Genomic DNA, 13869 nt, shown 5'->3' with positions numbered 1-13869 from the left:
GCTGAATAATGTCAATCCTTTGAAATTTACTGAAGCTTTCTTTGTGACCCAGCTTATCAATTTTGGTACTGTTCCGTGTGCACTTTAAAAAAATAAGTATTCTGATGTTGTTAGGTACAGTATTCTCTATACATGTCAAGAATGTCAAGTTCGTTGTATTGTTCAGCTCTTCTAAGTGATTTTTTTGTCCACTTAGTCCGTCAGCTGTTGTGAGATGTGTTGAATTCTCTCACTATGATTGTAGACCTGAATTCTATCCATTATAAATTGTAATATCTTCCTAGGGGGAAGACTCCTTTTTTCTTCCAAATATTCTTTATCTCTGACAATGCTTCTTGCTTTTTGTCTGAGTAGAGTTCAATCAGATTGATTGTTATAATTTTCTATCCTGTTATTTTCAACATCCACATTTTAAAGGTGAGCTTTTATAAAGCCACACGTAGTTGTCTTTTGGTTTTTTCATGATCTTTTACTTGTAGTATTGATCCGTTTATATTTAATGTAATCCTTATACCATTATCTACTATCATACTGTTTTTCTAATTTGACTTATGTTGCTTTTCTCTCCTTTTTGTTTTCCTTTAGGTTAATATAAAACATTTATATTATCCCGTTTTTCACACTATAGGTTGTTGACAATGCATCCTTTTATATTGTTACCACCATTGAGATGACATGTATCCTTGCCTCAATAGTTTCATGTAAATTACTTCACTTCCACATTATTGATAGAACCTTAGAACACTAACTTCTTTTACTCCCCTCCTGCTTTTGCATTAATTGTAGGAATGAATTATAACTACATATACTTTAACCCCTAAAGCCATGGTTATCATTTTGTAGAGTTGAGTCATTCATGCACCTATTTCCCTTTTCCATTGCTCTTTATTCCTTCCTGAGGTACATAGTTATCTCTGGGATCATTTTCATTCTGACCAAAGAAGTTTAATAGTTCTTTTGGTACAGGTCTGCTGACAACAGATTCTTAGTTTCTGTTTGAAAATAATATTATTTGCCCTTTATTTTTAAAGTATATTTTCACTAGATATAGAATTCTACTTTGGCAATTATATTCTTTCAGCATTTCAATATGCTATCCCATTACCATCCATTCTTTTTGTTAATGGGTCAACTGCCAGTCTTATGCTTTGAAGGTAATGTATCTTTTTACTGCTTTTCGGATTTTCTCTTTGGTCTTCAGCAGTTTTACTATGATGTATCAGGCATGGTTTTGTTGTTGTTGTTGTTGTTGTTTGGTTTTTTCCTTTTTTGGTTTTTGCAGAGGTTTTGAATGTGTGGATTGATATCTTTTCTCAGATTGGAAAATTAGCAGTTATTAGATTATTCAAATAATCTGCTGCTTCATTCTCTTGCCTCTTCTTCTGGAAAAGTTACTTTTCCATTGTATCACACATCTCTTTTCACTCTTATTTTCTTTTCTTTTTCTTTTTTTTTTTTTTTTTTTTTGGCTTCAATTTGGATATAGTCTATCTACCTTTTGGTTCGCTAATTCTATATTGTGTGTCTAATGTGGATTAAGAAAACCTACTTATTGAGTTCTTAATTTCAGGTATTGCATTTTTTCACTCTAGAATTTCTACTTAATTCCAAATTACCTTTTCATGGACCACCTGTGGGTCTGTTTCTATTGTCTTTGCTGTTTTCAGTCATATACTCTGTATCTTGGAATGCCTAGTAATTTTCTTGAATGCCAAACATTCCATATAAAATATTATGAAGACTTTAGATGGCTTTCATCCACCAACAAAGGTTTACCCTTTCCTCTGCTAAGCAGAGAGTAGAGAACGAATCCTTTTGATCTCACCAAGTACTGAGTGGAATCAAAGGTGAGTTGAAGTTTTTGTAAGGCTTCACTCCCAGTCCTAGCGTAGAGGCTTCGGGGGTTTTGGCTGAGAGTCTAGTGTGTACTTCAGGACCTTTTCCCTTCCTTCCATGTCTTTGCTCCACAGCATATGGAGACTATGGAAAACTCTGTTCTGAATCTGAAGACATAAACCAAAACTCTCTCAGACTCCTGTTCCACAACACCTCAGATTGAGACTGCGAACTATATGGGAAAAGGTTAAGCAGAAAGAGAATAGAATGACAACAGTCCAAACCTGAGGGAAGTTTTGCTGTGAAGAGGACAGACAGATAGGGTATCTGTAGGTAAATGTGTAGTCAAGAGGATTTTTTTTTATGGTGACATTGATTAACGAAATCCAGGTAGTTTCAGATATACAATTCAACAGTAAGGCAAGATATATATCTATATCTAGATATATAGAGACATATATATAGATATATATCTAGATATAGATATATTGCATTATATTTACCACCTATAGTTAGATTTTTTTTGTCTCCACATATTTGACCCCTTATACCCCATCTACCTTCCCCCTCCCCTCCACCCTCTGGGAACCACTAGTTTATTGTCCATGAGCCTCTGTTTCAAGAGGATATTTTAAAGAGGGTAACGTGAAACAAGATCATATCAAGGTGTTGTTATTGCTAAGGTGTGAAGAAGTGCTGGGTAAAGGAAGATAGTGCCAGATTGTAATGTGGTAAGTGAAGGGAAGCACCCAGGGGATGACAGGAACAAGCACGAGCAGCTGTAGACATGAGCAAAGGAGCTGGGGTCCGTGAAGTATCAGAAAATAGTAACCACCTCTGAGGAGGACAGGTGGTTTTAAATAGAGCAAGAACGTAAAAGGAGACTTCAAAGACGGTGATGAATGGATAGGCAAAAATCGAGAGTTCAGTTTTGTACATGTTAAGGTGATGTTGAGGTCCTCAACAGAGTCAGAATGGATTCTAAAGTCATCAGAGTACAGCGGCTTATTTGAAGCCACGGTACTGGGTGAGCTCACCCAGGGAAGGGATGGAGACAAGGTCAAAGATGAAGACTGGGGACATGGCAAAATTTAGAAGTCGGGAGGAGGAGGATAAGCTAGGGAGGTGGGAGGCTGAGTGAAGAAAACGTTACCAAAAGGGAATAATTAACTGTGTAAAATCTTGCTGAAATGTCAAGTGAGAGGGAGATTCAGGGACTCCTTGGTTCTTTAGAGAAGTTTTGACACATTGAGTTTTTCCCCTTAAGATCAGAAAGGCTGGAATAGAGTTAGTTGAAACTGAAATTTCAGAAATTATGTCAACAGGGTATAGTTTATGTTGCAAGGGGTGAGGAGGAAGAAAAGACCATTAAAATCGAGGAGGAGCTGGGAAAGCAGAGCTTTGGATCAATCACCCACGTGGATTCGAAGGTACGAAATGTGAGCACCAAGTAAGTGGTAGAGAAGACAGTGAGCCACGTATTCATGTCTTTAGTAAACAAAGGGAGTGAATTGGACATTGGCCGAGGACAAGAAGAGCAAGGTCATAGTCCAGTGGCATGAGCATCATAGAACAGAGTTTGGGAACTTGTAAAACTACACTATAAAAAGTGGAAGAGAAAACAAACAGTCTCCATTTGACAGGGCCACAAGGGAAGCTCTGTCCCCAGAGGGTAGCGGAGTTTAAGTTACAGCAGTAAAAATAGTCTTTCTGGTGCTGTATTCTGAGTCCCAGAAGCTCCAGCTGAAGGATGTACAGATAGAGGCCGTGCACAGGTAATGTGATAATGGGTGACCTGAAAGTCAGTCTCAGATGACCCAGCAGGAAGGGCCCACTCACCAGAATCCAGGGTGCAGAGTAGCCTGAGGAAGGATGCTGAGACCCAAAAGGCATCCAGGAGAAAGGATGGGAGGGTCGGTCCTCAGCTGATTCTTGAGTGGAATGCTTAAAGCCTCTGTGTTAAGGCTTTTGCCAAGATGTTCTGGGTCTCCTATAAGTAAAACCTACAAGAACTTTTTGAAAGAGAGAAATTACAACCACTTTTATGCCTCTGAAGACAAACCCAGAAGGGAGGCTTCTACACAGGGTTCCCAAACGGGCTAATTGCCAAGGTTGCTGGGCTGGCCTTCTGCTCACCCAGGAGTGCCAGTCACGTGCACAAAGCCCAGAAATGACCACCGTGTCAGCCTCTACAACAACCACAGCCAACTTGTCATTTTTTTTCAAGTCCATAGGTGTGGACCCTCTGCCCACTAAGCTGTCCTATGACAAGTCACATGACCAAGTGTGGGTCCTGAGCTGGGGAGATGTGCACAAGTCCCAACCAAGCCTCCAGGTACGTTGAACACAGGGAGGCCGACACCTGCCCCACAGGAAAGACCTCTCTCCCTATCCCACAAATGGCTCCTACTTCCCTAGGTGGCTAATCCCATTTATCCAAAATATGTCCACAAAGGCTTGAGAAGGTGGGAAACAGCCTCAGGCCAACGCCCCGCACAGGCATTCAGGGAGGCCTGCTGCCAAAGACAGCAGTACTGATGACAGATGGAAGTCTAATGTTGCAACAGCCAGAACGTGGCTCCCAGGCCCCCCCCCGCCCAGTCCCAGGACACCTGTCTCTCCAAGTGCTACTGAGGTTTAACAGCAGTGAAGCCCTGGAGTCCAGGCAGGGAGGAGGAAAACAGGCTTGCTTCACCTTGGGCTGGGTGGGCTGGAGAATAGCGTCAAAGCAAGCACCAGATGCCAGCCAATAAGGAAGGGGAAGGAACAGCAGCAGCAGCACTTATGTCCATAAACAGAAGCACATGTACGAAGTGTTTACAGTGTGCTAGGGCACAGAAAAGTTAGGTAATTCGCCCACGGTCCAACCCCGGAAGCCTGGCTCTACAGCCCACACCTTCAGCCGCTGCACTGCCCCTCGGGAAGAGCCTGGGCCCGCCTGGGGAAAGTCCACACCATCCCACGTTGTGTCTGGTTCAGCCTTTCTCATCAGGGATGCAAGAGAGGATTGCACTCTACAAAAAGTGATCTGAATGCTTGTTTTCTCAATCCTCCCAAAGATGGTACATAAAACCATTGTAGATGCATACAATGGATGCCTCAGATTTTAGGGTTTTATTCTCTCTCACAACCCCAGCCAAGGAGGGCTGTACCCAGAGCCAGGTTTGCCCTGTTCCCAAGACTGGTGAGAGGCCAGGCACGCCCAGGTCTAGAGAAGCTTCTTCCCAAGGACAACCCACCTCCCTGCCTTCCTCTGTGCTGCCACACCAGCGGGATGACCTTACTTCACTTCCTATAAGCTGATACCATTGTCACTCAATGGACACATCAACCAATCCCGGGCCCCAGTGAGCCTGACGACAAGTAAAAAGCAACCCATTAGAGGACCTTGGACCAGAATAAAGCCCACTCGGAATAGAGTACGAGCCCACAGAAATAGTGTTATTTGTCCCTCTGGCAGCTCTAAGAAAGTGCTTAAGGAAATTTGAGGGGAGGAGCCACCAAAAAGGATTTTTCTGAAACTAAAAATGAACACGAGTGACTTCCTAATTCCAAACTGCAGTGGGTAAGTCGAGAAACACGTGGTTTCTACTGAGACCTAAAATAGTCACCTAAAAGAGCAAGAAAATCTCAAATCACAGAACAAATATATAAAGAGACTGAGATGAAGTCTCAGAATTTCAACAAAAGTTGAAAAAGAGAAAAGGTGACAGCTGGAATGGAGTCAAACATTAAATAAATTTGGCATAAAATCTCCAAGCTATAAAACTTAATCATGTAGATACAAAGGGATCTACAGTTCCGGGCTAGACTAGTGAGCAATGACACATCTCTACCCTTCTTGGTAAAACAATCAAGGGAAACTTACAAAGTAGAAAGAACAAGTTACCTGTACAAGAAGCAATCAGGTGGGCCTTGAACGTCTCACCTGCATCAGGATCTGGAAGGCCATGGAATCACATCTATGTGCCACTTAGATGAAAATGTTGAAATCCAAGAATCCCATTCCCAGCCAAGATATCATTTACCTGTCAGGACAAAAGAAATAAGGATATGTGAGAATTCGGAGAGTGTATCACCCACGTGCCCCATCTGAGAAACCAAAGCCACGATATCAGGATGGAGGAAGAAACAGGAGACAGCTGTAAGTAATGAACCTAGAAAGGAAGGTGTAAAAGTAAGATGAATGAGGAGAAACTCCCTGGGAATGTGTAAGTGCCAAATAAGGATGTTTGAATTGGGGGAGACACACTGAAAGAGAAACTCTGACACTAGGCTATAACTAAGGATAAATTATTTCAGTAAAAATGAGTAGGGAGTGGAGGAAAGAGGAGAGAGTAAGAATACTCAAAAATGTCATCTTATTGGGATAAGAGGATATGAGAATGTGATTTGAAATTAATAGCTGAGAACTGAATATCTCATTATTCCAAATGTGACAAACTGAATTCTCCTATTAAAAGCAGAGACGATCAGATTGGGTTTTTTAAAAAGAAGGAAAGAAAGAAAACTAGCACACATAAAACAAAGTGATAATAAAAGATTAGATTTAAAGGGGTGGAAATAGTGATGCTGGAGGAACAAAAAGATATAAGTAGTAATATTAATATCAGACGAGGTGGGATTTAAGGTTGAAAGCACTAACCAGCATAATGAGGGACATTATGCGCAATAAATGGCCAACAGATATCAAACAACATGATGACTAATTGCACAAGTGATTAAAAATACAAGGGGAACTTGATTAAAATTAATGCGCTTAAATTGTACATACCAAGGAGACAAAATAATGACATGGGAAAATTTAATAATATGAATAAGGGACCTGGTTTAACGAATACATAGAAAACCTTTCATCTGCCAAATAGAATTTTCCCACATGTTCACATATAGATAAATGTATCAGTAATCACAAAGAAAACTAACGAATTTTATAGAAGTCGATGTTACAGGCTACATTATCTGACCATTAGAATTAAAATGTGACCTAATGGAAAACACTCCTAGATAGCTATTAGATCAAAGGAAATTAAAAGGGAAATTACGCACAGTCACAGAGGCAATGAAAAAGAGACCATTTCACATCAAAACCTATGGGAAACAGAGAAAGCCGTATCTGTGTCTTAAAAGCCTGCAAAGGAATTACCTGTGTTAGAAAATTAGAAGAACAAAGTGACTGGTGAGGAGGAATGAAAAGACTGAAATGAACAGAAACAAAACAGTAAAGGAACAAAAAGAGAAACAAACAAATCCTTCACAGGCCTGATAAAAAGAAAAAGAAAAACGACAAAATGAGGAATGAGAAAGGGATATGACTACCGATACAGGAGCATGAAAATAATTGTAAAATAACACTACATTGCCACTCTGGGGTGGCAAATTTTAAAACCAGAAGAAATGGACGGTTGTTTACAAAATGTAGCGGGGGCAATGACCTAGGAAAACTTGAAATAGAACAATTATCTTAGAAAGGTTTTTAAAAGATTAAAGAGCTACCACAGAAAAACATACAGGTAAATTTTCTCAAACTTTCAAAATATTATATTTTAATATTCCTTGAACTATCCCAGACCATAAGGGAAAGAGTGTACAGCTCTTTCATTTGTTTTAAATAGCCAATATAATAGTGGTTATCAAAACCGATTGGTCTATAGTTTTATTTTTTTATACTAATTTTAATCTCGCAAATTCACAAGCAAAATTCTAATCATGGTATTAGAAATAGGGTCCAGCCATGCATCAAATTGCTCTAGCAGAGAACAAATTCCGAGATGCAACGATGGTTCGCTCCCAAGAAACGAGTCAACATTATATATAACATAAATTAAAACAAATTCATATTTTCAATAAATGCTAAAAAGGCATTTAATTAAATACAGCATTCTTAATTTTAAAAAAATAAAATTAGGAATAGAAGGAAACTTTTTAAATCTAATGAAGGCTATTTCCCAGAAACCGAGAGCGAATTTTGCCTAAATGACAAAACACTAAAAGCATTTTAATTAATCTCAGGAATTAGACCACGATGTCCACCATCACTGTAATTGGCAAATCTAGGAAATGTTCTATGACAAGAAAATGAAGTAGATTGAATAAACCTACCTTCATCTCTGGGGGCCACAGTTAAGGAAACCAGGACTTTCAAAAGCTGCTCTCAGAAAGGTCAACTGGCACAGCCTTTGTGGTAAGCAATTTGGTACTATAAACAAAAGCCTCAAAACAGTGCTTCTTGATGCAGCAACTTGACTTCTCGGAACTTACGCAAAGGCCAGCATCACGGATATAGACAAAGATTTAGCTACAATGTTATGTGTTACTATACTGTTCATATTTGTAAAACATTCAAAATATCCTATTAGCAAAGCATTAAAAATGTTTCTAAATATCCAACACTCAGGAATTGGTTACACAAACTTTGCTATGAGAACAGAAAGGTGTTTCTATGAAGGAGGCCCACCCCACCCCTTCAAGGCCCTCCCCCAGCAGCCAGTGTGTGAACCTTTGGCATCTTCTCTAATCCTGCCAAGCACTTGCCTATCCACTCACACCCAGGCCCAGCTTTTAGCTGCCTCTCAGCCTGTCCCACTGGGTAACTTGTCCCCTGCCCTTCCTCAAGTGTCACCTCTTAGCTGGCTTGTCCACCCCCTGAGAGAGATGCTCAGTCTTCTTTACCCAAATGACATTGATATCCAGCTACATATTTACATCTTTTGAAACAAGCCCATAGAGCCAAAAAATTTGAGAGGTTCGATAATCGTCTTGGCACTAATGTGCCCAGCCACGTGCTGGTACACAAGGCCAGGGAAGGAACTCACAACTCCTTGGCAATGAGGCTGATGTGCCCACATCACTTCAACAGCCCATGGTACTGTGTTTTGATGAAGTAACCTCTGAATGTAGGGTGTCAGAGTAGTGAAGCGTGAATGACACTGACCGCTGACAGCCTGTAATTTTCCATCTCTATTATAAGCTAAAATGACAGGCCTGCTATCAAGCAATGATTGCGTGGCTTCTTGGAATTCTCTAGCATTTTCCCCTAGACTCTCTAAGATCCGGTTTCCTAATGCCGATATTTTCTTCATGCCCAGTTCTCTGAATTTTTCCCCACGGACTTGCCATGGAAGTATCACTTGGCCATTTTTTTAAAATCACAGGAAAATAACCTAATGCAACTTAGGAACTTTAGAGTTGCCCCGAGACGGAAAATGACAGCTCTCATCATTTCGATCCAGCGTTCTGCCTGCAGACCCCCCAGGGAAGCATGATCCGGAAATGACTCCAACATCAAACCTGCCCAAGGAGGCAAGCGGGTGCTGTTTGTTTTGCCATAAAAGGGCCAGAAGGCAGTCCCGTTCAGAAAAAGAAAAACATCCAGAGCTCCAAGCCTTGGGAGTCACAGAGCCCCACCCAAGACTGTCCTTGGCCTCAGACTGCAGCAATCTGGACCCTTTCTTCTGTGCACATGGCCAGAATATCAAGGTCAGAAGAAGGGCCTCACCCCCCTGTTCAGAGCCTAGCCTCTGCCTCCTGTCCTGCTCAGAGGGTCTGGGCTCGTCCTTGGGGCCCTCAAGCCAAAATTGCCCACAAGCTGTCCAAGTACCTCACCTGGCTGCAGGTCTAGGAGTTGGAGGCTGACAAGCACATGCAGAAGGCAAGGGGACGCAGGCTGTCTGGCTGTGTGTCCAGCCTGCCCGGGGCCCAAGGCCTCAGTAGCTAATGGACAGATGCCCAGCCTGCCCGCACAATCTTTCTGGAAGGACCTCCAGGCCACTCCTTCATCCTCTCTAACCTCGGACATCCCTCGGCTCTCTGCTCTGCAGTGCCAGCATGCCCATCCCTGATGCAGACACAGCAAGGACACACATCAGGGGATGACTCGAGTTGCCTCCTGCCAAATCCACAGGGAAGAAAGTGTAACCTCCAGGGAAACGGAGGCAGCCGTGCTCTGTCACTACCAATTTGTACCAAACGCAGGGCCTAATTCTTTCTTTCGCACAGCAAGTCCCCTTTGTGAAACTGGAACCTCTCCCCAGCATTCTAACTGCAAGGCCTCTACTGGCCTGACCAGCATCTCTGAGTGGTGTCCCTGCAGGATCCCTGCTTTCTCTAATTGTGGAGTCGCAGCTCTCTGAGAATGCCTCTGTGAGCAGTATCTGACAGATATTCCCGACAAATCGGCCCAGGAGCCTGACATCAGACAAAAATAAAGAACCAGTAAACAGTTCCACCATTTAACATTTTCATCATTTCAAAGCTCCTTTTCCTAGGGTGGCCTAGGTGTTGAGAAGTGGGGCTTCCCTGTTGTGGGGGAGATTGTCTCTGAGCGGAATGATGTTTCAGTTCTGGGGACCTCCCTCAGAAGCTCCAAATGGTCCCAGCAAGTCCCCGCTCTGCCATCACCATGGCTGACAAGGTAGAGCAGACCAGACCCGAGTGAGCAGGAGAGAACGATCTAGGCACTCACTTCTACCCCATCACTTCTTCTCCCAGGAAGGCTGGGTCCTGCCTATGACATTCTAGAGCAACTCTCTCTCTCCTCTTGCCCCCTCCCCAAGACTGTGGCTTGTCCATCATCTCTCTCTAGCAGCCTGTCTGCTGGGGGTCTCCAGCAAAAAAATGCAGAGGTCTCCAGGCTCCCACGCCCCGGCTTGGGTGGGCCCTCACAAGGACTCTTGGTCTGTGCTGTAGGTGATCACGGAAGCCAGCACCGGCCAGAGTCAGCACCTCATCCGCACACCCTTTGCAGGAGTGGACGATTTCTTCATTCCCCCAACGAACCTCATCATCAATCACATCAGGTAAGGCTGGCCAGCGAGGCCCTAAGGGACTCCATGCTCCAGCTGTGCCCTGCTCCCGTCTGCCTCCCCCAGTCCTCCCAGGCTGGCTTTGAACCCCATCAGAAAGGGACAGAGAAACTGACCTGTCCTTCATTATTAAAGTTCAGGAAGGTGCCCAGCTTCTAATGCCCTCGGGGGCCCAGTGAGGTCAGGAAGTGTCATCCTCAAGGTGAAGACAATAGAAGAAAGGAAGAAACAGCAGGGTTAATTGAGCACCCTCTCCTTGCTAGACACTGAAAACTAGTAGAGGTGGTCGCAAACCTATTTTGCAGATGAGGAAACTGAGGCTCAGAGAACTTAAGATACTAGCCAAGGTCACACAGCCAGAAATTGGCAGAGTCAGACTAAATGCAAAGCCAGGCTTCCTTTCAATGCCCCATTCTGCCTCATTCTCTGCTAATTACAGCCCATGGTTCTTCTCAGAGCCCCCAGAGCAGCCATGCACAGGGCACACAGGAAACGAGGCCCCCTGGGTGCCTGGTTTGCCACCATCCAAAAGAACAAGCTCATAATAACAACCATGGCCTCAACAGCAAACCTCATCCCCACCTGCCCGCTCCCCCTATTCATTTCAGAGCACCTCCCACACTTTCCATCCAGTCATCACTACCAGAAAACTAAGCCTGCCCTTTAGAAATGCACCAAGACCCAATGGTCATGTGGCACTATTTATGCCTTCCTTTAATCTCACATCAAGAACCTTCCTACAGGAAGAAATGACTCACTGTTGCAAGCTGATGCTGGACTGGTAAAAATAGGACATGCCTGTTTATCCTTGCCCAAGGAAGAAAATAACCACTTTATGGCCACCCTCTGCAGAGAATGCCTGGGAAGAGCCTCTAACGTGGTTCAAAATGGGGTCACCCGCTCAGAGCCCTGAATTCTGCTGGGAACTGTGCAAACTCAGACTCCGCAGGGCCTGTGTGTGGTTTTCACATTAAAGTTCCCTATAAGAGTGTCGTTTTCGTTCCTACTTTGTCCAAGCTCTGGCTCTTTAAGGATGTTTTAAAGATGCTTTAAAGTGGGCATTTTCTCCCCTCTGAGGCACAGTTACTCAAGAGAAAATTGTGGGAGGGATTTTCCTCTATTCCCATAGGTGCACACAGCATCCTATGACAGGGTCTGTGAGAGGCTCTCAAGGTTAAAGCCAAGTCCTGCCTGGAGCCAGGCCTTCTGGCAGCTTGCAATTGGGTCCCCACCAGGAATTTCAGGCAGTCCAAATATGAGCTGCTACCACCTACTGAGCCCTTCCAAGAAAACTTCCTCTTAGATGTAATCCTCCCAGCAGGCCCAAGGGAATATCCTCTCCAGATTTGCAGAGGCTCAGACAGGCAAGCAACTTGCCCCAGCCTCCGCAGCTAGCAAGGCACTGGGGCAGGGCCGGGCCTCTGGCTCCGAAGGTGGAGACTGCTCTCAGCCCCTGCCCAACAGGTCCTTCTTCCAGCATCATAAACATGGCCGGAGAAGAGGCTGCCCGCTCCCACTCCTCTCCCAGAGAAAGGGAGCTCTGATAGGAAACTTGGGCTGGCTGCTTGCATCTGCACCCTCAAATTCTGACTCACCAGTTAGTCCAGAAAACTGCTAGGACGGAGGCTCTCCTATCCTGTCCCCACAGCGGGCAAAGCCAGGGCGGACAGTGCTGGTCCTTTCCCTCCAGGCTCAGGCCCACCACTTCCCAGCCAGGCAAGGCCTTGGGAGGCTGATTCAAAGGCATCCATCCCAACGGGAAACACTGTTGGAGGCACTTTTACCCTCTCCCTTTACTGTTTCTAAAGATGAGTGCCTGTCACGAAAACATAAGACCAGGGACATCTGTAACTCACAGCATCTGGTTTGAGATCATAGGTGAACCTCTTGTGAAGCCATCCCCTGCAGACTTGGCAGAGCTTATCAATAGTCTATTAGCTCATTGAAGGATTAGGATAGAGGGAAAAGGAAAGGCTGCGCTGGTGTCTCATGAACCATTGACAGATCCCTGACCCCAAGTGGCCCCCTGACCTCTGACCTCAGTCCCCCGCTCCCCAGGTTCGGCTTCATCTTCAACAAGTCTGAGCCTGCAGTCCACAAAATCGACCTGGAAACGCTGATGCCCCTCAAGACCATCGGCCTGCAGAGGCACGGCTGCCTGCCTCAGGCCATGGCCCACACCCACCTGGGCGGCCACTTCCTCGTGCAGTGTGGGCAGGACGGCGCCACTCCCGCCGCGCCACAGCTGCTGATCGACAGCGTCACGGACTCCGTGGTCGGCCCCAACGGCGACGTGACCGGCACCCCACATGTGACCCCTGACGGGCGCTTCATCGTCAGCACTGCTGCCACCAGCCCCCAGCTGTACGTGCAGGAGGTCACGCTGCGGGGGGAGATCCGGACCCTCTACGCCCTGAAAATAAGCCAGGGCGTCTCGGACGTGGCCTTCCAGCGCTCCTTTACCCAAAGCAATCAGTACTACGTCTACGCCACGCTGGAGACAGAGCCGGCGCTGCTGTTCCTGGAGCTGCCCACGGGGAAGGCGGGCCTGCTGAAGAACTTCAGGGAGCCGCCCACGGGGCCAGCCCGGCCCTGGGGAGGGCCCCGCAGGGTGGTGAGGGACAGTGGGCTGTTCGGACAGTACCTTCTCACGACAGCCCAAGAGTCACTATTTCTCATCAACGGGCGACAAAACGCACTGAGGTGTGAGGTGTCGGGCATAAAGGAGGGCACCACAGTGGTGTGGGTGGGCGAGGTATGAAGGGGGCCAGCGCAGAGCCTGGGCCATGGAGCCCCGCCTCCTTCTGCCACCGCAGCCCCAAGCGGGTGCCCTGTACATTTTCACAGACAAAAGCAAAAACCTGTATTCGCTTTGTGGTTCAACACTGGTCTCCTTGCAAGTTCCCTGGTCTAAGGTGTGCGCTGCGAGCCAGATCAGGGGTTTTTTGTTAGGAAGTATGAGGTATGCCTCTAGCTACCACGAGAACCCATGCTGCTGTGTAAAGAAGTCATTTCTGTGCCCAGCTACATGCCATGTTACCTGGGGACGCCGTGGGACCGAGAGCTCCTGCTTTCCAGGCGGACACTTCCGTAGGTTGCCTTCACACAGTCACTCTCCTTTACCGCCAGATCCAGCCAGACTTCGCTCTGATGGGTGGCCTGAAACCGGCCTGGAAACACAGGCCTTCCAGGAGCAGGGAGTTCCCTCCCAGCACGAGAGCCACGGCTG

At 45.5% G+C, this 13869-nt stretch overlaps 1 protein-coding gene across 1 annotated transcript in view; it reads left to right on the top strand.

Annotated features, from left to right (window-relative positions):
- The window catches only part of FSTL4 (follistatin like 4), a 362076-nt gene extending 348675 nt beyond the window's left edge, over positions 1 to 13401 (top strand). Inside the window, exons 13-15 of the mRNA XM_011362303.1 lie at positions 4064 to 4171; positions 10525 to 10634; positions 12699 to 13401. Coding sequence (XP_011360605.1) covers positions 4064 to 4171; positions 10525 to 10634; positions 12699 to 13401 — 921 coding nt within the window. The remainder of the gene's footprint in view (positions 1 to 4063; positions 4172 to 10524; positions 10635 to 12698) is intronic.
- The last annotated feature ends 468 nt before the right edge of the window (positions 13402 to 13869 follow it).

The sequence above is a fragment of the Pteropus vampyrus genome, unplaced genomic scaffold (assembly GCF_000151845.1).
Source record: "Pteropus vampyrus isolate Shadow unplaced genomic scaffold, Pvam_2.0 Scaffold74, whole genome shotgun sequence".
Lineage (NCBI taxonomy): Eukaryota > Metazoa > Chordata > Mammalia > Chiroptera > Pteropodidae > Pteropus > Pteropus vampyrus.
Note: the sequence above shows the minus strand (reverse complement) of the source record. Positions and strands in the feature narration are given on the sequence as shown.